General features: G+C 37.9%; 1 protein-coding gene across 1 annotated transcript; it reads left to right on the top strand.

The window, feature by feature from the left end:
- Positions 1–394: 394 nt before the first annotated feature.
- LOC307129833 (uncharacterized protein) lies at positions 395–3767 on the top strand. Its single transcript, XM_079822598.1, has 3 exons — positions 395–508; positions 732–1379; positions 1479–3767. The coding sequence occupies exons 2-3, from the start codon at positions 765–767 to the stop codon at positions 2445–2447; spliced, it is 1584 nt and encodes a 527-aa protein (XP_079678724.1). The 5' UTR covers positions 395–508; positions 732–764; the 3' UTR covers positions 2448–3767.
- Positions 3768–27404: the final 23637 nt, after the last annotated feature.

The following is a 27404-nucleotide window of genomic DNA, read 5'->3' as shown; positions in this document are numbered from 1 at the left end:
AACGCGTTAAGATTCATTTGCATTGTATTGACGCTGTTAAACGCGTTAAGTACTTACGTGCTACAACGACATCGAAATGTCATCACATTCCCCCACCCCGCCCCTATCGAAATATAATGCTGTATTATTTATTTAGCATTCAAGTTAATAAAGTCCGTTTTAATAACAGCAAAGCAAATGATCAACGATACAAGGGTCTACACAATCAACAAAGAAAAATATAAACCGATGCAATTTGAGTTGTAAATGTCAATTATAGAAATTTATTACGTGTACATATACACTATTCAAATAGTACAATATAAAGATACAAATTTAAAACATTTACATATTTAAAAACAAACAAAAAAATATATGTAAAAGAGACATTATGTACTTTCTTCTACTTCAGTTTTACAGAATACTTTTAGTGTCCACTGCGATGAGCAAGAAGCTGATACTGGCCACACACCTCCAACTCACACCTAACAATGAACTTTGCCCCAAGTCTTTCTCTGAACATGAACTGGTATAGTGAAACCATGACCACTTCTTTGAACTGCTGACAGTCAATTTGAGGGATCAATGCACACACTGGAAAGATGTGACTGCATTGTAACATCTTTCGGATGGTCAGTATGTTTTCTGTTACTGTGGATTATCAAGTTCTTTTTTTAGTACAGTGATAGAACAATGTGGGCATTTAATCACATTTTGCCTTTTTGACAACTGTGAACCTGACGGCGTTGCAGATGGCAGAGAAGACTGTGCAGGTGTCGTTGTAGATGGCAGAGAAGACTGTGCAGGTGTCGTTGCAGATGGCAGAGAAGACTGTGCAGGTGTCGTTGCAGATGGCAGAGAAGACTGTGCAGGTGTCGTTGCAGATGGCAGAGAAGACAGTGCAGGTGTCGTTGCAGATGGCAGAGAAGACTGTGCAGGTGTCGTTGCAGATGGCAGAGAAGACAGTGCAGGTGTCGTTGCAGATGGCAGAGAAGACTGTGCAGGTGTCGTTGCAGATGGCAGAGAAGACTGTGCAGGTGTCGTTGCAGATGGCAGAGAAGACAGTGCAGGTGTCGTTGCAGATGGCAGAGAAGACAGTGCAGGTGTCGTTGCAGATGGCAGAGAAGACAGTGCAGGTGTCGTTGCAGATGGCAGAGAAGACTGTGCAGGTGTCGTTGCAGATGGCAGAGAAGACTGTGCAGGTGTCGTTGCAGATGGCAGAGAAGACTGTGCAGGTGTCGTTGCAGATGGCAGAGAAGACTGTGCAGGTGTCGTTGCAGATGGCAGAGAAGACTGTGCAGGTGTCGTTGCAGATGGCAGAGAAGACTGTGCAGGTGTCGTTGCAGATGGCAGAGAAGACTGTGCAGGTGTCGTTGCAGATGGCAGTGAAGACAGTGCAGGTGTCGTTGCAGATGGCAGAGAAGACGGTGCAGGTGTCGTTGCAGATGGCAGAGAAGACAGTGCAGGTGTCGTTGCAGATGGCAGTGAAGACGGTGCAGGTGTCGTTGCAGATGGCAGAGAAGACAGTGCAGGTGTCGTTGCAGATGGCAGAGAAGACTGTGCAGGTGTCGTTGCAGATGGCAGAGAAGACAGTGCAGGTGTCGTTGCAGATGGCAGAGAAGACAGTGCAGGTGTCGTTGCAGATGGCAGAGAAGACTGTGCAGGTGTCGTTGCAGATGGCAGTGAAGACAGTGCAGGTGTCGTTGCAGATGGCAGAGAAGACTGTGCAGGTGTCGTTGCAGATGGCAGAGAAGACAGTGCAGGTGTCGTTGCAGATGGCAGTGAAGACAGTGCAGGTGTCGTTGCAGATGGCAGAGAAGACAGTGCAGGTGTCGTTGCAGATGGCAGAGAAGACTGTGCAGGTGTCGTTGCAGATGGCAGAGAAGACAGTGCAGGTGTCGTTGCAGATGGCAGAGAAGACTGTGCAGGTGTCGTTGCAGATGGCAGAGAAGACTGTGCAGGTGTCGTTGCAGATGGCAGAGAAGACAGTGCAGGTGTCGTTGCAGATGGCAGAGAAGACAGTGCAGGTGTCGTTGCAGATGGCAGTGAAGACAGTGCAGGTGTCGTTGCAGATGGCAGTGAAGACAGTGCAGGTGTCGTTGCAGATGGCAGAGAAGACTGTGCAGGTGTCGTTGCAGATGGCAGTGAAGACAGTGCAGGTGTCGTTGCAGATGGCAGAGAAGACGGTGCAGGTGTCGTTGCAGATGGCAGAGAAGACGGTGCAGGTGTCGTTGCAGATGGCAGTCGATACAGTGCAGGTGTCGTTGCAGATGGCAGTCGATACAGTGCAGGTGTCGTTGCAGATGGCAGTCGATACAATGCAGGTGTCGTTGCAGATGGCAGTCGATACAGTGCAGGTGTCGTTGCAGATGGCAGAGAAGGTCCCACTGCATAAGGAGGTGATGAGAGTGCAGGTGTCATTGCTGACAAATTTGATGATGGGCATATTTGTAAGTGAGCTTCCATAACGTATCTCCTGAGAACAGTTTTGCTGCAATTTGGACAATGGTAATGAGGCTCAATTCTGCAAGGCAAATGGCAATGACATTTTCTTTTGCCTGTAGATAAAGCACAGTATGAAAATCAGGAAAACACATCAATATAGAACCCATACAATAATATAATTAGGTCCAGTATTATGAAGATTAAATGATGCCAAAAAGAATTGCATACGTAAGGTAAGATTTGTGGAAGTGTACATAAGATTGTACCCGTAAACAAAATTTGCATGCACAAGAAAAGCTTTGTAATGGTGTGTTGCATTTCAAACGTAAGTTTGTACATTTTTTTCAAGTTTAATTGAAACTGCAGCTTCACGCTAACACAAAATAAATATGATCTGCATTCTTCAGACACTTTTGGCAGTTTTTTCCCCACCCAAATACAGACGAAAGCATTGCAAGCCTGTGAACAGCGATTTACAAGCAAAAAACAACAGTTTAGAGACTGCTAAACGGATTGAACATGTAAAATGAATCTGCATGTGCAAGTGTCTAAATAAATTGTATATAGGGCAAGGTTACGGAAAACTTACCTTTACAAAGCTTCTCTTGCATTTGCAAATGCTTCCAATCTTATATATAGTTCCACAAATCTTACTGTGAATGCAAATCTTTTTGGCATCATTATCAAATTTCATATGGTGTTTTTCTTAGCACAAATTTCTTCAGAGCGTCACCTTAGGTTTATTTGAAGGAAAAATATTTATGAAGGTGTTTGTGCCACCAATAATCAACTACAATTATAGTAAAATAGTGTAATGCACCTACCTTGGAAAACAATTGCTTTTTTAAAATGTCCTTCCCAGTGTTGCTTTATTCTTTTCAGGGTTGTTGGCTTTAGGGTAGGGCATAAACTGCAGTGATACAAAGTGCAACATGATGTGCACTGTGGTACCAGGGGGTTTTCAGATAGTAAAAATATTGATTGGTGCATCTGTAATGAAATCAATGATAATATTGATATTAGAACTGTGTAACTTACAGGAAATTACAATTCAAGAACTGAACTGAGGCGCAAGGTCGTATTTTACGATATGTATTTTACTAATAATTAACCCCGCAAAAAATAAAACAAAATGGACGGTAATATGTGATTTCAACGTGTAAGCCATGTAGCACAGTATTTAAGACATATGTATATAAAAAGTTTATATACCACTTTTATTTAAGAGTAAGACTAGTTAGCAAGAGTAGACAAACAAGTAACGTTAGACATACTTTCGCATATTAGATATTAAAATGAGTATTTAAATTGACGTAGAACGTATTATCATATATTAACCAAGTATATTTATATATATATATATATATACTTACGGCAATGATTCTTTTCTCAATCTGACACGTGCCACTAGTATACACCTGGCGTCGGTCGCAGGAGAGCGGAGAGCAGGTGTCGATTGCAAGTGACGTCACTTGCAGAGGAAGTGCAGTTGACTGAGCGTGCAAGTCTGAGAGTGCAAGTGACGTCACTTGCAGCGGAAGTGCAGTTGACTGAGCGTGCAAGTCTGAGAGTGCAAGTCTGCAGCCAGACGCTATTGGTATCCTTGTGGAAAATACTCAGATTTGATCACACAGTGTATTGTAGGTCAAAGCAGAGAAGTCGTTTATTAATTGTCGTGGGCAGAATACTTTTGGTTTCGTTCAGTCAGTCAGTCAGTAATATAGCAAAACTTGATAGAGGTTGACATTGAAAGATTGGGGAAAGATACTGTTTTAATTACTACGATGGTTTGTAGATGCATTTGCATGAACGATATACGATCTATATATACACATACATACACTCACCTAAAGGATTATTAGGAACACCATACTAATACTGTGTTTGACCCCCTTTCGCCTTCAGAACTGCCTTAATTCTACGTGGCATTGATTCAACAAGGTGCTGAAAGCATTCTATAGAAATGTTGGCCCATATTGATAGGATAGCATCTTGCAGTTGATGGAGATTTGTGGGATGCACATCCAGGGCACGAAGCTCCCGTTCCACCACATCCCAAATATGCTCTATTGGGTTGAGATCTGGTGACTGTGGGGGCCATTTTAGTACAGTGAACTCATTGTCATGTTCAAGAAACCAATTTGAAATGATTTGAGCTTTGTGCCATGGTGCATTATCCTGCTGGAAGTAGCCATCAGAGGATGGGTACATGGTGGTCATAAAGGGATGGACATGGTCAGAAACAATGCTCAGGTAGGCCGTGGCATTTAAACGATGCCCAATTGGCACTAAGGGGCCTAAAATGTGCCAAGAAAACATCCCCCTCACCATTACACCACCACCACCAGCCTGCACAGTGGTAACAAGGCATGATGGATCCATGTTCTCATTCTGTTTATGCCAAATTCTGACTCTACCATCTGAATATCTCAACAGAAATCGAGACTCATCAGACCAGGCAACATTTTTCCAGTCTTCAACTGTCCAATTTTGGTGAGCTCGTGCAAATTGTAGCCTCTTTTTCCTATTTGTAGTGGAGATGAGTGGTACCCGGTGGGGTCTTCTGCTGTTGTAGCCCGTCCGCCTCAAGGTTGTGCGTGTTGTGGCTTCACAAATGCTTTGCTGCATACCTCGGTTTAAACGAGTGGTTATTTCAGTCAAAGTTGTTCTTCTATCAGCTTGAATCAGTCGGCCCATTCTCCTCTGACCTCTAGCATCAACAAGGCATTTTCGCCCACAGGACTGCCGCATACTGGATGTTTTTCCCTTTTCACACCATTCTTTGTATACCCTAGAAATGGTTGTGCGTGAAAATCCCAGTAACTGAGCAGATTGTGAAATACTCAGACCGGCCCGTCTGGCACCAACAACCATGCCACGCTCAAAATTGCTTAAATCACCTTTCTTTCCCATTCTGACATTCAGTTTGGAGTTCAGGAGATTGTCTTGACCAGGACCACACCCCTAAATGCATTGAAGCAACTGCCATGTGATTAGTTGATTAGTGATTAGATAATTGCATTAATGAGAAATTGAACAGGTGTTCCTAATAATCCTTTAGGTGAGTTTATATACACTATATATATATATATATTTTTACATGTACATGAAATTTAATAGCTTCAACTCTTCTGGGAAGGCTTTCCACAAGGTTTAGAGTGTGTTTATGGGAATTTTTGACCATTCTTCTAGAAACGCATTTGTGAGGTCAGGCACTGATGTTGGACGAGAAGGACTGGCTTGCAGTCTCCACTCTAATTCATCCAAAAGGTGTTATATCGGGTTGAGGTTGGGACAGTCAAGTTCCTCCTCACCAAACTCGCTTATCCATGTCTTTATCGAACTTGCTTTGTGCATCGGTGCGCAGTCATGTTGGAACAGGAAGGGGCCATCCCCAAAATGTTCCCACAAGGTTGGGAGCATGAAATTGTCCAAAATGTCTTGGTATGCTGAAGCATGAAGAGTTCCTTTAACTGGAACTAAGGAACCAAGCCCAACCCATGAAGAACAACTCCACACCATAATCCCCCTCCACCAAACTTTACACTTGGCACAATGCAGTCAGGCAAATACCGTTCTCCTGGCAACCGCCAAACCAAGACTCGTCCATCGGATTGCCAGACAGAGAAGCGTGATTCATCACTCCAGAGAACACATCTCCACTGCTCTAGAGTCAACACAGTCTCACTCCCAATCATCACATATTGACGCTTGGTCAGGACCCCTCGTCTTCACTTTTTTACGTACAGGGTACCCCTTGAAAGGCATTTTTCAACGATAAACTGCAGTGATTCCAATGAGACACCTTTGGCGTCATACACAGACGTGTTGGGCATGTGAATGTTATCATGATGTAACTATTTATTGGGTTATAATTTTTCCATTATGACATGTTGGAGTATGATTCTCAATTTAATCAGCCAGCATTATTTTATTTACATTTATTGATTTGTATTTACGCTATTCAGACACGTTGGAAAGTAGCCCAACCCCGCCCCTTAACCTACCCATTTGCGTTATATGATATAAAACACAGAATATAACAGACAATATGCACACTTTACTGAAAAATGTCAAGTATTCCAACTGTTCCGAGGCAAACGATTGATTTATGTGAAGAAAAGACCCAAAAGCGATCTGCGTTTCCATCCGCACCGCGGCGTCATAATGAAGATGCTACAGGCACGGCCATACCCCTCGGCGTCAGTCTATAGACGAACTGGGAACTCCATTGCTTTCAATGGGAAACCTTTGCCGGTATTCTATCGGTATGAACTCTCGCTGAAGAAGTCTCATTCAGAATACATCGCGATGTTTGGCATCAGTGCACGTGGGCCACATGTTGGTGAGTAGCCATGAATGTTTGATATAAAGTATTTTCTGTCGTTATTGATCAGATTATGTTCAGTCACTGCATTATATCTTTCATTTCCACTCAGCCTTCGCTTTTCTTTGCTTTCTAAATCAACACACCTTGCTAATAGGGCGATTAAACACTGTCACGTGACGTGCTATAGACCTTTTAAACAGTTATTCATATTTAATAATAACAACTACTGTAGTTCCAAAGTGGCATTTGTAGTAGAAGCACAATAAAAACAACACTTGCCATGCTTTTAGCTGTAACCTTAGTTGTAATGTGATGTTTGTTGTAAATAGACAGTAACCACAACACTTACCATGCTTTTAATGCCTTTTAATGTAAAATCCAAATATTGTGATGTAAATAGTACTTTGTCCTGTATATAATGTATGTGTTATATATTATGACTTTGTCTCTTTTTTTTTTTTTAACCTGAAAAGACCAAAAGGGCCTTCTGGACTCAGTCAGCCCATTCTTGTTCATGGAAAAGTAATGGAGAAGACCGAAAGCAGCTACAGCAAATATTTGCAATGGTAAGTATGTGTTGGTTTGAACTCTTTATCAAGCATTTGTTGTTTCTTAAACATATTCTTACGAACCCCATGGCTCAATCAGTGAGAACATATTCTCAAAGTCTTAATAATTCACAAGATTTAACAAGCTGTCAAATTCATATGATACTCGTATGTTTGTACAAATACTCGTACATAATCCTGCAGCTTTTACTCCGACTCCTGCCATTGGCTACAGCCTCAATTCCTGTACATATTTATCATGATTTTTGTAAATCAGTTGCGCCCCTTCTTGGAAAGCAGTCCCAGAAAGAAAAGTTTATATTAGGTCCAATGTATTCTTTAAAATGATTACAAATTGGGCCATTGGGAAGGTCTCTTCACACCTCATGACCTACCTCTGTTTGGAAGAGTGGAAATGCTCACATAACATCAGATATTCAATTATTTTGTCATCAGTTGCACTGCTGATAACGTCCCGTTTGCATGTAAATAATTTACGTGATAAAAAGATCAAGTAAATAATCAACATTTTTAAACAAATTCATATGTGCTATTAAAAATATACTTTTAATAATGGAAATGCACACCTATCAGTGAACTTGTTTCATAAATGTATTTAACATTTAATTATGCAACACTTTTTACAGAAGGAAATCCTACAGTTATGTAAATGGACAACATCATCATCATGTCCTGTCCTGGGCACACTGGGCAACATGTGTCCTCCAACATATTCGATCTGTGGCCACGTTCTTCACATCTTCTCATGGAACACCTGCATTCTTCAGGTCTTCACGAAACATCTGTCTCATGTCTTCCTTGGTCTTCCCTGTCTCCTGCGTCTTCCTGGTGGTGTCCACTTCATAACTGTTTTGGGATGTTGTTGTTTGGGCATGCGTAGGATATGTCCAGTGAGGTGCACCCTTTGCTATGTCACAGTTTATCAAAGTCTTCACGTGGAGTACCACTCCTCCTCATGATCTCTTCGATATATGCAGAACCAATATTCATAAACTGTACTTGATGTCTGCTTATGCCTTTATCAAAAAAGCATCAGTGCTCATCAGGAGTTTTAGTAAAGGACATATTTATTGCCATCGACTTCATGATGCTATATTCCAATGTATATATCTGCATTTGTATATTTGCATATATGTGCATTTGTATAACAGTATTTGTTTGAACAAATGAAGATAGTGAGAGTGAACACCTTTTGAAATCAATATGTATTCATTAAACCTTTTATTACAGTGGTAAAGTATTCACTATAGTAAATGTCCACCATAACTAAATATATGGTATCATTATATCACTACCTTGCTAATGTAAATGTAACATGAATGTATTTTATTAAAGCATTTTCTTACTGAAAATGGTTAACATTTATAATAATCATTAACTATTTGAATTGGCCTTTCATTTAGTTACAATAGAAGTGAACAATAATCACAAGGATATAGTTTATATAGTTTTAAAGTTGAGAATGTAAAATGTTCTTAATGTTTTTGCCTATTTATTTCTTAAAGGCAAGAAACCAATATATTTTCAGATAAAGTTGAACCTCATTTCTTTTATTTGTACCGCAGCATGGTTATTTTATACTGTTGTGCAGTAGTTTGGCCGCTACATTTGTATTTAAACTGTTTGACATTAAATATTGGAATATGCTTACAAAATTGTGTGCATTCATTATGCTTTTGTTACATTTATTTTAATTCCAAGAGTTCAGATGGTGAACGATGGCATAAAGAAGTGATTCAATTTATATATATATATATATATATATATATATATATATATATATATATATATACAGGGAGTGCAGAATTATTAGGCACGTTGATTTTCTGATCATATTTTTTTTCCAGGCACATTTGACCAATTCCAAACCACAGTAATCCTAATAACTACTATTGATTTAGTATTTAATAATGTATAAGTGATATATAATTGTTCATGAAGGCTGGAAATGAAAATCACCTTATATTCAGGTGTGCAGAATTATTAGGCATGTTTTCTTTTACAGATAAATTGAGCCAAAAAAGAGACTTCAATTAGGTGAAGAATCCTAAAAAATGACCCCCACTAGATAAGAATCACAAGCTGAAGTGTTGTAAAATACATGAAGAAGGTTTTTTTATAGGCTTTATGGACAGATAGGTTGAGAGTGATTCTTGAAGGACCAGCACCACATCCTCTAGTACCACTGTTTGAAGAATTCATCTTCCAGAATCTGGCAGTACGTTTTGGGAGTTCATTTTTAGTCCATCTCTGCAAAACGGACTTCAGGATGGATTTTACAACACTTCAGCTTATGATTCTTATTTAGTGGGGGTCATTTTTTAGGATTCTCTACCTAACTGAAGTCTCTGAGATCCTGACACCTTGCACTTCTGGAGACTCCAGGTAGGTTGCAGCTCTGGAAAATGGTGGCGCTGGAGACTAAAGGGTTCCTGATGGTTTCACCCTTAATTCTTCTCCTTAATTCTTAATTCTTTTGCGGTTAACAGGTGTCTTTTCTCCGCCACATGTTTTTGTCTGACCCTGCTGACCCAACGAGCATTTCACTGTCCAATGGTCATGCCTTAACTACAATGTCTAGTATTGCATTAGTATTGCATCCTTCTCATGGGCATTTAATACTTTTTGACTTTTCAGTCTGAGTTAAATCTCTTTTTTGGCTCAATTTATCTGTAAAAGAAAACATGCCTAATAATTCTGCACACCTGAATATAAGGTGTTTTTCATTTTCAGCCTTCATGAACAATTATATATCACTTATACATTATTAAATACTAAATCAATAGTAGTTATTAGGATTACTGTGGTTTGGAATTGGTCAAATGTGCCTGGAAAAAAAATATGATCAGAAAATCAACGTGCCTAATAATTCTGCACTCCCTGTGTGTATATATATATATATAAATATATAAATACACACACACATATATATATATATATATATATATATATATATATATATATATATATATATATATATATATATAGAGAGAGAGAGAGAGAGAAAGGTTTCTCTTCCATATATATCTATGCATCAGTTTAACCACACAAGGGAGATTTTTGTTTTAAAATGTGAGTTGTATTAATTAATTAGAAGAAATAAATATTTAGCAGCCTAAATATTAAATATTTAAGGATATCCCTTCAGTTGGAACCGGATGAGATCTGTCATCATTTTCCATAAATGGACAAGTAAGTGTGACGCCTCTGTTCTGCTGCGTTGTCATTGGCTAGGACTTTATCGCAGAACTCGCTGTGATTGGACTATCTTTTAACCGATATAAAACGCCGTTTCATGTTACAAAGTATGTTTTGGTGTTATTGTTACGTTAGTAATACGTTAAGTTAACTATAAAGTGTCGCTATGTTGTGAGAAATTACTCCTTTACCGAGATCCCAACCCTAACCCAAAGCATTTCTGCACACTTCAATGAACTACAGCGCCATGTTTCCCATTGCATTGATACACTGACAAAGGTATATGGGTAATGTAGTTTAAAACGTTTAATAATGAGACAATAAATGTTAAGTAAATGACATCTTTAATGGACAACTGGATATCTAAATATGTTCATTGTGTAAACCTTTATGACATATATGAGGGGCAGGCTGAAATTTGATATTTTACTGTGAGCACTTTTCGAAAACCTTTATGCCAGCTTTCCATATCTGTCTGAAAACTGTGCCCAACATTATTTAGTAAACATAGCATAAGCAGTTGTCCTGCCAATTTTCTCTGTGATACGCTAACCAGACTTTGAGTAACAGCCATTTGAAATGTGCTTTTTTTTGCTCTTCCAGGGGCCTCTACTGGGTCCCTGAGGGCGGAAGGGCAGTACAACATTCACAGATCTATTTTCCTCATCATGGACAACAAACTTTGAGTCACATTTAAATATCAGAGTATTTTCTCTTTTCTATTCTAACATCATGCTTGTATTAGGTTTTGATGGGTATTGTGAGACCATCTGATGAAATACAGAAATATTTGAAAGAAATGTAATATAATTATTAATATTTATTTTCTTTTATGGATAAACACCCATAAATATAATGGATGAACCCACAACAACTTGCCATTATCCAGTTTCCAGTGTAAACAAAAACTATTTAGATTTACACTTCACTATTATTATTAAATATAGGACAATTAAGTAAAATAACAAAAGAGACATTGCCAAAATTTCATGTATTTTCACGTACCTGACATCGGTAATGTGCATGCTTTAATTTTTATTGCAGTAGTAGATGTACCAGATTTTTCAACATGGCTCATCGTCAGTTAAGCTTGAAGTGTTTGAAATCCTTCCCTTTATTTCACTGAAAACTGGCATATTGTCACAGCATGCAAATATATGCAACTTTTTGGTGCATTGTTGTACCAAATATAATATAACCAGATGAAAAATGTTTATGTTTCAAGTAAAATAATAGTGTTAATTACTTAGATAACCTAAATTAACTCATAAAATGTGTATTTACTTTAAAAACACCATACACAATATTCACCATACTTTATCACTCAACTCTTTATTGGAGGATACAGTATACAGTTGATAAAGTAGCATAAAGAAAAATTAGATTCAAGATAAATAAAAATGGGTCTTCAAAAATACATTAAGATCATATTAATCCATTCACAGCTGCTGAAGCCACACAAATGAGTGCCACAGAATCCCATCCAGTCAACTATGATACAGAAAACAGATTTGATATTGTGTTGAAAAATAATGATTCATTATCACAGCTAGACTGATTTCTTGCTCTTCCCTCTATCATGTTCATGTTCTATCCTGTTCTTCTTCTTCTAATCAGTTTGCCCACTTGTACCCTACAGTGTATAATTGATAAACAGATGATGTGGTCACTGATGTGGTGTAGCCTTTTCTCAACCAGAGGAAGAAGTTGTAACATCCCATTGTCAGGCATTCTCCAGTCCTGGTCTAAAAGTAAAAGAAAAAACACAATTCAAATTAAGTTTAATGTAGTCAGGTTAGCATATGTTCTGCATGATTTAAGCAGTGGTTGGCTACTCTGGGCCTCAGCATCCATTGTCCTGCAGATTTAGCTCCAACCTCAAACCCACCTGCCTGCCTATAATTATCTATAAGTAAACCTGAAGACTTTAGTTACAAATTCCAGGCATGCTCGATTAGTCTTGGAGGTAAACTCTCCATTTCAAAAGGCCCAGAGTTGCCCATTCCTAATTTAAATTTACAAAGCCGCAGTCAGTACATTATATAATATACACATTGAAGCATTATGTATATAATATTGCAGCACATAATATTAGCCAAGTACTGACAAAAAATATTTTACCCATATCAACAGCAACCTTTTAAACAGCAGATCTTTAAAAATATATTTTAGAAAGGCATGGTCTCTTCTTAGCCTTTGCCTGTGATGCTAGATTTCTTTTAATACAACATACTCTTCTGTCACTTGTTTCAAGAGCATCACTTGTGATAGCCTGCACAATGTAAAATTGTTAAAATACGGCAATACAATAGGTACAGAGGCACAAGACTTACCATGCTTATGAAGCACCCATGGCCATGCATAGTTCTCAGAGACTGGAGTTTTTGCCTCTTGTATTCCTCCTTGGCTGCACATTAGTCTTTTCCTGTAGAATCTTCTGAAGTGTGTGCCTTCTCTTGCTATCCATCTTAAAACACAAATGCAATGTGTTTTAGTCTGTGGAGTATAAAGCCTAGTTTCAAGCCAAAAAACTAACCAGATATTTCACATAATTCAAAGAACATTTACTATTTGATTCCTAATATATGCCACAACTCATTATCTTCCAAAGCTACACAGAACCACACATGGTCTACAAAACAATAGAGAAATACCTGGAGTTTATACCAACTAAATGCTTTTTTAACCCTTCAATACATGTCTGTTTTTATATAAGACAAACAGACGGTGCCATTTTTAAGAATTGAAGGCCAAAAGTGTTCCAGCCTTTATGCTAAAAGGCAATCATTTTAATAATAATTGTATCAAAAAGGGAAACAAATATTTACCATTTTAGATAAATCCAAGATACAGAACCTAATTTGCTCATTTTAGGAGTTATAAAAAGATTTAGACATGAATAATGGTGTGTATTTTATCAGAGTATAGAAAGAATGATCACAGCTGTCCTTTGAGAGATCAACATCAAATTCTGTACTACATATTAAAGCAAGACAATACATCAATACAAGACATACCAATGGACTTGCGCACTTTTCTGTCGTCTTTGGGCACAAGATGGCCATGTTCATTCCTCACCCTAAACAAAGGACTTATTCGATTAGCTTGCTTCGATATAAGGGTCTGGTCTTTCTTCTCTGCTGTAAAACAAGAAAGTCTCACTTACTCTATGTGCAATTACTATTGTTTTTGAAACATATAAATTAAGACAGTTACAATAAAATGAATTTACATATGATTCAGGGGAGCATTTCATGAGTAAATACTGATATACTAAAAATATTATTTACCTGACTACGGCAAGATTCGCTACAACTAACTAGTAGCTCTTGTGAGGGTTGGCTCATAAAAGTAATCTGCAAGTAATCCTGCAAAATGAAAGGAAAGAAAGGAAATTTCATTACATTGCATGCAAGTTGTGATTTCATACATAACTGTTTCTTTCTTTAAAAAGTGTTGCATAATTAAATGTTAAATACATTTATGAAACAAGTTCACTGATAGGTGTGCATTTCCATTATTAAAAGTATATTTTTAATAGCACATATGAATTTGTTTAAAAATGTTGATTATTTACTTGATCTTTTGATCACGTAAATTATTTACATGCAAACGGGACGTTATCAGCAGTGCAACTGATGACAAAATAATTGAATATCTGATGTTATGTGAGCATTTCCACTCTTGCAAACAGAGGTAGGTCATGAGGTGTGAAGAGACCTCCCCAATGGCCCAATTTGTAATCATTTTAAAGAATACATTGGACCTAATATAAACTTTTCTTTCTGGGACTGCTTTCCAAGAAGGGGCGCAACTGATTTACAAAAATCATGATAAATATGTACAGGAATTGAGGCTGTAGCCAATGGCAGGAGTCGGAGTAAAAGCTGCAGCATTATGTACGAGTATTTGTTCAAACATGTACGAGTATCATATGAATTTGACAGCTTGTTATTAAGACTTTGAGAATATGTTCTCACTGATTGAGCCATGGGGTTTGTAAGAATATGTTTAAGAAACAACAAATGCTTGATAAAGAGTTCAAACCAACACATACTTACCATTGCAAATATTTGCTGTAGCTGCTTTCGGTCTTCTCCATTACTTTTCCATGAACAAGAATGGGCTGACTGAGTCCAGAAGGCCCTTTTGGTCTTTTCAGGTAAAAAAAAAAAAAAAGAGACAAAGTCATAATATATAACACATACATTATATACAGGACAAAGTACTATTTACATCACAATATTTGGATTTTACATTAAAAGGCATTAAAAGCATGGTAAGTGTTGTGGTGACTGTCTATTTACAACAAACATCACATTACAACTAAGGTTACAGCTAAAAGCATGGCAAGTGTTGTTTTTATTGTGCTTCTACTACAAATGCCACTTTGGAACTACACTAGTTGTTATTATTAAATATGAATAACTGTTTAAAAGGTCTATAGCACGTCACTTGACAGTGTTTAATCGCCCTATTAGCAAGGTGTGTTGATTTAGAAAGCAAAGAAAAGCGAAGGCTGAGTGGAAATGAAAGATATAATGCAGTGACTGAACATAATCTGATCAATAACGACAGAAAATACTTTATATCAAACATTCATGGCTACTTACCAACATGTGGCCCACGTGCACTGATGCCAAACATCGCGATGTATTCTGAATGAGACTTCTTCAGCGAGAGTTCATACCGATAGAATACCGGCAAAGGTTTCCCATTGAAAGCAATGGAGTTCCCAGTTCGTCTATAGACTGACGCCGAGGGGTATGGCCGTGCCTGTAGCGTCTTCATTATGACGCCGCGGTGCGGATGGAAACGCAGATCGCTTTTGGGTCTTTTCTTCACATAAATTAATCGTTTGCCTCGGAACAGTTGGAATACTTGACATTTTTCAGTAAAGTGTGCATATTGTCTGTTATATTCTGTGTTTTATATCATATAACGCAAATGGGTAGGTTAAGGGGCGGGGTTGGGCTACTTTCAAACGTGTCTGAATAGCGTAAATACAAATCAATAAATGTAAATAAAATAATGCTGGCTGATTAAATTGAGAATCATACTCCAACATGTCATAATTCCATACATAATGGAAAAATTATAACCCAATAAATAGTTACATCATGATAACATTCACATGCCCAACACGTCTGTGTATGACGCCAAAGGTGTCTAATTGGAATCACTGCAGTACCCTTAACGTCGAAAAATGCCTTTCGAGGGGTACCCTGTACGTAAAAAAGTGACGACGAGGGGTCCTGACCAAGCGTCAATATGTGACGAGTGGGAGTGAGACTGTGTTGCTAGAGTCCAGTGGCTGTGTGCTTTACACTACTTCAACTTCAACTTTATTCATTTATATAGCACATTTTACTGCAATTCCAATTGCCCAAAGTGCTTCACAATATCAGAGAGACATAAGCAATATATATCAAACCAATTAATACAAAGGAATTTAAAACAAAATTAAGAAATAAAGAAAAATAGAATACATAAGGCGAGACAAATAAAGATAAAATGAAATAGAATATATAAATGTATCAAGAAACTATCTCTAAACATGGTATATTCTCAACAAACACTAAATTAAAAAGATACGTTTTTAACTGAGACTTGAAACCTTCTAAAGTTGAAGCCTGCTGAATCTGCAAAGGTAGGCTGTTCCACAGTTTTGGGGCGATGACCATGAAAGCTCTATCACCCCTAGATTTTTTTTGAGGAGTGGGGAACTGCCAGTAAAAGTTTATCTCCTGATCTCAAAGACCTGACTGGAGTATGGTCCTTTAAGAGGTTGTTAATCTACTGCATCCGCATCAATTAATAGAAATGTACCACTCCATTGACGTGATACGTCGTAAAGACAGAGAAGTCGTAAAGCATTGGACCTAGCCTACTGAAGCAGTCTAAGCACACGCAGGGCACGACGTCCGGGACAAGTGGATTTTTTAAAGGGGCAAGTGAAAGAGAATTTTACAACCCCAAATCAGAAAAAGTTGGGACAGTATGGAAAACGCAAATAAAAAAAAGAAGTGATTTCTAAATTTACTTTGACTTGTATTTCATTGCAGACAATATGAACACAAAATATTTCATGTTTTGTCTGGTCAACTTCATGTCATTTGTAAATATGCATCCTTTCCTATCATTCAGACCTGCAACACATTTCAAAAAAAGTTGGGACAGAGGCAATTTAGGGCTAGTAATGAGGTAAAATGGTTAAATAATGATGTGATTTGAAACAGGTGATGTCAACAGGTGATTGTAATTATGATTTGGTACAAAAGCAGCGTCCAAGAAAGGTCTAATCCTTAGGAGCAAAGATGGGCCGAGGATCGCCAGTTTGCCAACAAATACGTGAGAAAATTATTGAAATGTTTAAAAACAATGTTCCTCAAAGAAAGATAGGAAGAGATTTGGATATTTCACATTCAACAGTGCATAACATAATTAAAAGATTCAAGGAATCTGGAGGAATTTCAGTGCGTAATGGACAAGGGCGCAAGCCTAAGCTGAACAACCGTGATCTCCGATCCCTCAGGCGGCACTGCATCAAGAATCGTCATTCATCTATAAGCGATATCACCACATGGGCTCAGGACTACTTTGGCAAACCTTTGTCAAGTACCACAATACGTAGTTACATCCACAAATGCCAGTTAAAAGTGTACTGTGCCAAAAGGAAGTCCTATGTTAACAGTGTCCAGAAGCGCCGTCGACTTCTCTGGGCTCGGAGGCATCTGGGATGGACCATCACACAGTGGAAACGTGTACTGTGGTCAGATGAATCAGTATTTCAGGTATTTTTTGGGAGGAATAGACGCCGTGTGCTCCGGACCAAAGAAGAAAAGGATCATCCAGACTGTTACCAGCAACAAGTCCAAAAGCCAGGGTCTGTCATGGTATGGGGTTGTGTCAGTGCCCTTGGCAAAGGTAACTTGCACTTCTGTGAAGGCACCATTAATGCTGAAAAGTACATAGAGATATTGGAGCATAATATGCTGCCTTCAAGAAGACATCTTTTCCAGGGACGTCCATGCATATTTCAACAAGACAATGCAAAACCACATTCTGCACACATTACAAAGTCCTGGCTGCGGAGGAAGAGGGTACGGGTACTTGACTGGCCTGCCTGCAGTCCCGACCTGTCTCCAATAGAGAATGTGTGGCGCATTTTGAAGCGCAAAATGCGACAACGAAGACCCCGTACTGTTGCCCACCTTAAGACTTGTTTGCAGGAAGAATGGGACAAAATTACACCTGAAACACTTCATCACTTGGTGTCTTCAGTCCCTAAACGTCTTTTAAGTGTTGTGAAAAGGAATGGCAACATTACAAAGTGGTAAATGCTTTACTGTCCCAACTTTTTTTGAAATGTGTTGCAGGTCTGAATGACAGGAAAGGATGCATATTTACAAATGACATGAAGCTGACCAGACAAAACATGAAATATTTTGTGTGCATATTGTCTGCAATGAAATACAAGTCAAAGTAAATTTAGAAATCACTTCTTCTTTTTTTTTTTGCGTTTTCCATACTGTACCAACTTTTTCTGATTTGGGGTTGTACTTGCCTGACCGGACAAGTAGCCTAGCCTGATAAAAAAGGCAATAAAAAAAAAATATCTAGGGAATCACCAAAGTGCGACAATGATTCTACATTCATTTAGTGTAAGTGCATCGATAGTGCATAATAAATATATCATGTACTGACAGAGTGAACATGCTATATATAGGCAGAGGTAATGAGGTAATGAGAGACAGGTGTAAACAGTGAGTGCTAATGAGCCCGGGCAAAGGATTATGGGTAATGTAGTCTATGATGGAATGACAGTCCGGGTTGGAGTGCCCTCTGGTAGTGATCATGGGCACTCACACTGGTGAATTGTGACAGTTACTGTTGCTAAATTGGACAAACAAACGGAGTTGCTAACAGTCTTACAAACACAGCTGTCAGTGTGAAAACCTTATCCCAAGATGTTTTTGGACACAGAATGTAGAGGACCCGTCTGAATGATGGCCAAACTTTACTGATGGTTTATGAAGTTTATTACATTGTCTTTCACTCCAAAAAATCACCGTAAGAGTTGAACAAACAAAGCAGAATTGCGCACTAACGTCTCATTCACAAACTCTCTCTCTCCGTTGTATTATCATTAACATACACAGCAAATTACACAAAAACACTCATAAAACTAACAGTAAACAAACATATACAGTCCATATGCCTTTTCTGGGGTGCTAATAATTTGAAAACAACTCCGATAAACTGCTAGCTCTCCCTTTCACTACCCGTAGACTATAATACCCATCAAAATAGGAGTCCTCCTTAATAAGACAGATAATGTAGACCTTAAACATATCTAAACTCAGAAATATCAAAAATATATACAAAATCAAATTAGACGATAAATCACAATACAGTCTTTGACACAGAAGGACCACATCTCGTCGAGGAGAGTTCAAGTTGGACTTAAATATATAAAAGATTTTAAACTAAATATGGTGGGAGATTCATTTTGGAAGCGAGGGTAATTGTTAAAGTTTACAGATGGGAGAAGCCTCATTATGGTCGCCACGATCACAGATAATAACATCCAGGATCAACAATGTTCATGTACTGCAGGGTAAAATTTAATTAATTTACATTTAACCAGTTTAATATGAAGAGGCACTGAAATGTAGACTTTTGTTTATGTTTTTGACCTACACTGTTAACGTTACATGACATGAGAACAGTTAGTTATATCGGATTTTATGTTAGCAGGGACTCACTAACTTTAATCGTAACTTAATGAGAGTCTGACAACCATAAAATCCTCTCAGGATACCTGGAATCAGTGTTACAGTACCCCAGACAAATCGTTTTACAATTTTTTTCTCCATGCCACTGAAACCTAAAGATGTCCGAATTCCGGTCTCAGCGCTACTGATACTCAACTGCAATTGACCTATCGGTAAGCCCCTCCCCTCGAATACAGATGAGCCAATAGCAGTTGAGTATCAGTTGCGCTGGGACCGGAACTCGGACATATTTAGGTGTCAGCAGCGCCATAGAGAAACATTGGAAAATCCGAAGCTCTCATCGGTTTGATGGTGTTTATGCTACAAAAATGCTAAAATGTCATGCGTGAGGTACTGTAACACTGACTCCAGATATCCTGAGAGGATTTTCTGTTTGTCATACCCTCATTAAGGCAATGTCCACACGAACACGGGTATTTTCAAAACCGCAGCTTTTTCTACGCAGTTTGGCTGTTCGTCCACACACAGACGCAGTATCCGGTTACTGAAACCGGACTTTTTTTAAAACTCAGGCCATGGTGAAGTTTTTTAGAAACTCCGGTTACAGCGTTGTCGTGTAGACGGTGAAACGGGAGATTTGGGCTTGTTAAGTCGAAATGTGCGCCGTTATCGTTTTTGTTTATACATGAGTGGAGTCTATGCAATGGCGGACATAACTTTTAATAACTCTGCTAACAGCGCTTATTACATATATACAGATACATGCGCAGTTATCTCATTGTATTGCAGAACAGAGGCGCCAGAATACAATAATACAACATAGTAAGGCAAGTGTGTGAAGCTTCAGTCACTTGAGCCCTGCCCCTGTGTATATACAGTTACCTGTCACTGATTCCAAAGTAAACTTGTAGAAGGGTTTGACTGAGCCCATGGCATCCCTCAGTGCATCGGTGCCGTGGATGGGACCCATGTGGAAATCAAGCAGCCAATCATAGCGCGGTTTTGCGTTTTCATGTGGACGGAGATTTTTTTAAAACCGTGCTTGTGTGGATGCGATTGTTTTTTAAAACGGAGAAGGAAAAACTCAAGTTATAAAATTACCCGTGTACGTGTGGACTATGCCTAAGTTACGATTAAATGTATGTAATGTCATGTTACACTGTAGGTCAAAAACACGAAGGTCTACATTTCAGTGCCTCTCCATATTAAACTGGTTATATGTAAATGAATTTAATTTTAGATATGTTTAAGGTCTAAATCATCTGTCCTACTAAGGAGGACTCCTATTTTGATGGGTATTATAGTCTGCGGGTAGTGAAAGGGAGAGCTTGCACACAGTTTATCGGAGTTGTTTTGCAGATACAAAGTTTACCAGTTATTAACTGCACCCTGGAAAAGGCATAAGCTCTGTGTATATGTTTGTTTGCTGTGAGTGTTTTTGTGTAATTTGCTGTATATGTTAATGGCAATGCAACGGAGAGAGATAGTTTGTGAATGAGACGTTAATGCGCACTTCTTATGTTTGTTCAGCTCTTACGATGATTTTTTTGGAGTGAAAAAGGACATAATAAACTTGATAAGTAAAGTTTGGCCATCATTCAGACGGGATATACGCTACATTCTGTGTCCAAAAACATCTTGGGATAAGGTTTTCACACTGACAGCTGTCATTGTAAGATATAGCAACTCTGCTTGTTTGTCCGAGTTAGCAACAGTAACTAAGGGGGGCGGGGCTTACCGATAGGTCAATTGGCTCATCTGCGTCCGAGGGGCGGGGCTTACCAATAGGTCAATTGATCAGAATCTGGTGTTCCAGAGAGCTGTTCAAAAACTGAAAGTAATAACTGCTACGTTTCAACAGAGAGGTTTTATAATAGTGGTATTTGTGGTATTGTCATCATGGACATACTATGAGCTGGAGTAATGGAAATAAATCTTGCAACAACGTAAAATGTGTATTCAAGAATTTTGAATACCCTTCCTGACAGGACAACCACTAGACACACGTGTAAAGGCTGTTTCCTTTAGGACTGCCATTACCTCTGTACTCCTCTTTACATGACTGCCAGGGAGATAATGATATAATGCTTGGCTATATTTCAAGGGCCACTCCAAGCTTTTTCCCATTTTTTGACCTTTCACCTGCCAGCCATCACAAATCAAACGAACCAGAAAGCGTGAAAGAACCAAATTAAGTTGTTCTGGACCATCTGCTGGACATGAAACACTAATCACATTTTGATATACTGAGCGGTTTCTGTACACTTCAATAAAACATTATTCTTAGGGTCAGAACCCCCCCCCCCCCCCCCCCCCCCCAAAAAAAAAACCTTGACCCTTCCTCTGAAGTTCGCAGAGTGAGTCCTTTTGTCAGTCTACTGAGACTCTCTCTACTCTTCAGGGCAATGCATTTACACATGGTGCAAAGTCAGTTTCCACATACTTGATGTGAAAACGGGCTCAGCCTATCAATGAAAGCTCTTATTATGCATTGAAACCTCAAAAGATCATGCAAGGTTACAGCACCAGAACAGTGCTCTCAAATCTCCCACATCCGCTTTAGTACATCAAAAGTAGTGGGAAGACGCAACGGCATCTGAACATGAAATGAAAATGCAGTTTTGAAGTTTTCACAGAAAGGTCTGTCTGCTTGCACATAAAATGATCATTAGATTTAGTTACTGGTACACAAAGACTGCAATGATCTTCTGTCCCCTTTTCACTGATCCTGTCTTCTGTGTGTTTACCACATAAAAGGTAGTTCTGCAGGCTGGAAAAAATCAGCTCCACTAAGATATTCACTAGCTCTGGTCCAAGAACCATCACCACTTTTGTGGAAAAGGTAACACTTTATTTTGTTGGTCCCTTTTGAACATTCTGTTTACTATAAGTAACTTTGCAACTACATGTCAACTAACTCTCATTAGAGTATTAGTAGACTGTCTGCTTAATATCTGCTAACTCTTTGTTGTGATTCTCCTCAAACAGACATTCTACTGACTATAAGTAACTCTGCAACTACATGTCAACTTATTCTAAACCTAACCCTTCCAGTCTACTAACACTCTAATTAGAGTTAGTAGACATATAGGTGCAACGTTACTTATAGTCAACAAAATGTGAAACCATAGTTGGCTCTTCTTCTCCCTTTGCTTTGCTTTTCTGTGCAGAAACCTCATGGAACCGCTAATCCAAACATATCCAAAAATACATTTCATGTCTTCAACTTAATGACTGGAGTGTACCAGAGCTGGTTATTTATTTGTATTTTTGGTGGAGGCAGAAAATAAACCTGTTTGGCTAAGGCTGTTTTCTATCTTGCACTGCCCTTTCTAGACATTCTCAAATATTATTTTTGAGTGACTGTGTGACATGATTTGTCATTCTGAATTAGAATTTCATCTGTCATTGGTTTGTTCATTGCTTGATTTATGCAGTTGTTCATTCATTAATTCATTTAGCATTTCACCAGGGCTGCAGACAAAAGGTCGGCCTCTCAAAGAATATGGTAAATATTGTATTAATACTATCAGAGATTCCACTTCTGTGTCATTTTAGTATTATTTATGTACAATTATAGTATTTAATTTTTATTGTACATTTTAGTTTGAGTAATTTTATGTGATTTTGTCATTTTTATTAGCTTTATTTTATTTCGTTTTTAGTCCTTTTAGTACTTTTAGGCAGCATTTCTAATTTTGAAGTTTAAGTTTTTCATCTAAAATGTATATTTTATTTTATTTCAGCTTGATTTCAATGAACAAAAGTGTTTTTTTGTTTTGCTTTTTACAGTTTTGTTTTAGTTAACACTGTTAACTAAAGTGGGGTGGGGGGGTGGGGGGTCTCTCCTCTGTAACGTCATTGCAGACAAATCTATAGCGGAAATGTGCTATCCAAGATAATGTCCGTGAAAGCAGTGAAAGAAGTGGTATTCAAGAGGTATTCCTGACACTTTCTGAATGAATATCCCTCACACTAGAATTTTTTCTCGCTCACACCGTTCCAAACTTACTGCACCTGATAATATCTCACCTTGGGATGCTGGTGCAGAATAGAAATGCTCAAGAAACTTTTGCCATAATAACTGTAACACATACCTATAAAGTAAGTGGCACGCACAACTGCATTTGGCTATATTCACTGAATACTAATACAATTAATTGGTACTGTTATTGGTCAGTGGTTAATTCCAGCAGATGTCGGTTTTAGTTTAAACCTTATAGGAAGAATTCAGCTGATACAATACTGTACAGTACATTTTGCAGAGTTGTAAAAATAGATAACTGCAAATATTTCTGTGAAGTGAACCGTTCTCACTGGCACATCAGACTCATGTCCATGTTTTGCACCAAAGGCAGTATTACTCGGTTTAGGAGATTTCCTATGCCATATGACAGATGTGTCCTCTGAACATGTTGCTGTCTCATATCACTGGAATAAGGTTAGGATTCATTCCTCCCCCTGCCCTTCCTTCCCCCACGGTGCATCCATCAGAACAACATGATGAAGCCCCATTTTGATTTCAACATATAACTGAAAACAGTATCCTCTGGGAAAGACTTTTTAAAGACAACACATTCTTGGTTTAACATGAAAACCTGTTAGGTTATTAGCTTTATGCGGAGAGTTCTATGTTTGACTGACTGGAGAATTACAAGGCTGATAGATGCATAAACAATGTTTGAATAGCTTTGGACAACACTGCCTCTCAGGGGGAGAGAGAAGCCCAGAGGCTCCAGTAATCTCTAGAGGCTCACCATCAAGTGACTGTTGTATAAAGACTGTTGCATAGATAAGTACACATTAAATAATAATAATTCAAAAACAACAACAACAATGTTATATGTGTCAAAAGCCAGAGGCAGGGGTGATTGTAGTGCCAGTTTGATATTCAGGGCTTAACCCAGGCCTCTGTGTATGTTTATCAGGGGCATCCTTTGAAGTGGAATGTTAGAATATCATAAACTCTTTTTTTTTTAAATAGAAACATTACCAGTGATGAGTCATTTTTTAGAAGTAATTCTGTCAATATTACTGGAGCTAAAAATAAAAGGTCCCACTAACACTTCTAAGAAAACTTGACCTGGCATGAAAACTGAAAAACACAAGACTGAAGAGAAACTTAACATAAAATCAGCTTTCTTCTACTTTAGAGTAATGCTGCTTTGCTTAGAGACTGGTGTTAAGAGGAAAATACACATTTCCTCATGCACATGATCAGCATGCATTATACTTGGGATGTAGGACACATAGAGGAAAATGCTTTGTTGTCCAATATATTTGTCATTGTTGTCACAATAAAGTACCTTATAATTAACTGATGACCCTGAGTAATTGAATTTACAATTAGAAAAACACATTTGCATTTGTCAGAGTAGTAACGGCGCTCCTTCACAATCACACCCAGGTGTAAATGTAAGGTGAGGTAAGCTTTATTTATGGATACAAGTTTTCACAGTAAGGGGTGCCCTTGCCTACACTGTAAATATAGGATGTCTCCATTTACAGTGAACAATATTGAAAATATAGGGAAACTTATTATATGCATTATAATTTACTCACAGATTATATCAAGGGATGTATCCTTGTAGATAAGACATAAAGGGATAGTTTACTTATCCCCATGTTGTTCCAAACCTGTATGACTTTCTTACTTTTGTGAAGCCCAATATCTTTTGAAGAATGTTTTGGTGACCTTTGACTTACAATGTATGGATAAAAAAAAAGACATTGGTCAAAATATTGTTTTTGTGGGTTGCACAAGAAAGAAGGTCAAACGGTTTTGAAATGACATGAGGGTGAGTAAATAAGGAAAATAATCAATATTTGAGAGAACTTTCCCTTTAAATATCTATGTGATCTTATTGGGCTCCGGTTCGTATTTGAAATGGACAACATCTAATAATTGATTACATTATACATGATTGGTCAGACTGAGTTCTAATTGCCGATGTTCATTGATTGTTGCAACCAAAAATCCGAAAAGCAAAGAAATCCAGTAGAAGCAAGTCTTGTTCAGACTGCATATTTCAAATAATTTATTTAAAAATCAACACTTTTGCCTTCAGAACTGCCTTAATTCTTCGTGACATAAATTCAACAAGTAGTGGGAAACATTCTTCAGAGATTTTGGTCCATATTGACATGTTAGCATCCAGAAGTTCCTTCAGATCCGTTGGCTGTACATCCATGATGCAAATCTCCCATTCCACCACATCCCAAAATTGCTCTATTGGATTGAGATCTGGTGACTGTGGAGACAATTTGAATATAGTAAACTCATTGTCATGTTCAAGGAACCATTTTGAGATGATGTGAGCTTTGTGATATTGTGCTTTGTCCTGCTGGATGTAGCCATCAGAAGATGGGTATATTGCGGTCATAAAGGGATGGACATGGTCAGCAACAGTACTCAGGGGGATGCTCAAATTGGTACTAAAGGGCACAAAGTGTGCCAAGAATATCCCCCACACCATTACACCACCAGCAGGAGATATTTATGGAGGAAAAACACGCTAAAATTAACAATTTAACAGAATATTATAAACATTATAACACATTATTTTATTAATAGAAAGAACAGCATTTATCTGAAATATAAAGCTTTTGCAACATTATACATTTCTATACTGGCACTTGATCAATTTAATGCATGCTTCGCTGAATACATTTATTTATTTCTTTAAGTTCTTTCCCTCCCCAAAAAAAAAAATTCTTACCGACCCAAAACTTTTGAACGGTAGTACAATGTTACAAAAGCTTTCTATTTCAGATAAATACTGTTCTTTTGTAACTTTCTATTAATCAAAGAATCCTAAAAAAAATGGTTTACACAACTGCTTTCAACATTGATAATAATCATAAATATTTCTTGAGTAGTAAATCATCATATTAGAATGATTTCTGAAGGATCATGTGACACTGGAGACTGGAGTAATGATGCTGAAAATTCAGATTTGCATCACAGGAATAAATAACATTTTAAAATATATTCAAATATAAATCAGTTACTTTACATTTTAATAATATTTCACAATATTACAGATTTTTTTTTTTATAACATAAATGCAGCCTTGCTGAGCAGAAGAGACTTCTTTAAAAGTATTAAAATGTCTTAATGATTCCAAAGTTTTGACTGGTAGTGTAGTTCACCCCAAAAAAAAATTTAATGTGTAATAAATTCTATGTTGAATCAAATGAAAAAAAAAATTTCTAAAGCTGTCATACTTTGGCTAGCATTACATTATATGATCACTCTCTTTTTCATGCAAATGCTTTTGAACCATTCAAGTGGGTCAGGACAAAAGAGAATGCGCTGTCTTTTCAATGTCCTGACACACAACGCACAGAAAGATGTGCACCAGAATCGAGTTCTCTTTCTTGCTTGAATTATACACAAAATTATGCCAAAATTCTAATTTTGAGAGTATTCTCATAGGAGCAGTCTTAAATTAGTTAAATAGCATTTAAATTAACTTAAAGGGTTAGTTCACCCAAAAATGCAAATAATGTGATTTATTACTCACACTCATGCCGTTCCACACCCGTAAGACCTCCGTTCATCTTCGGAACACAAATTAATATATTTTTGTTGAAAAAACACTGCTTCATGAAGCTTCGGAGCGTTTTGAATCGCGTGTCAAACCGCCAAACTGCTGAAATCACGTGACTTTGGCGCTCTGAACCGCTGATTCGATACAGTGATCCATAACGCTCCGAAGCTTCATGAAGCAGTGTTTTGAAATCGGCCAAGTCGTTATTTAGTTTTTTTGCCGCACCAATAATATTCTCGTGGCTTTATAATATTAATATTGAACCACTGTACTCACATGAACTGATTTAAATATGTTTTTATTACATTAATGGATCTTGAGAGTGTAAATTGCTTTGGTCTCTATAGAGGCCTCACTGAGCCTTCGGATTTCAACAAAAATATCTTCATTTGCGTTCTGAAGATTAAAGAAAGTCTTACGGGTGTGGAACGGTATTAGGGTGAATAATAAATTACATTATTTATATTTTTTGGGTGAACTGACCCTTTAAAGAGATGCACATGACAGCTCGTCAAATCCGCTTCATGTACTGCAGCAGCATATCTTAAAGTGACAACAGCCTAATAAACCAGTTGCTGTGGTGTCTATCTAG

Source organism: Gobio gobio (assembly GCF_949357685.1).
Source record: "Gobio gobio genome assembly, chromosome: 7".
NCBI lineage: Eukaryota > Metazoa > Chordata > Actinopteri > Cypriniformes > Gobionidae > Gobio > Gobio gobio.
This window is presented reverse-complemented; position numbering and strand designations above follow the sequence as displayed.

What these genes read in the sequence shown, in the direction of transcription:
- LOC307129833 (XM_079822598.1), top strand. Translation starts at nt 765, where the DNA reads ATGGCAGAGAAGACTGTGCAGGTGTCGTTGCAGATGGCAGAGAAGACT. An exon ending in TGGCAGTGAAGACAGTGCAG is followed by an intron (nt 1,380 to 1,478) that starts GTGTCGTTGCAG and finishes AAGACGGTGCAG; the next exon opens with GTGTCGTTGCAGATGGCAGA.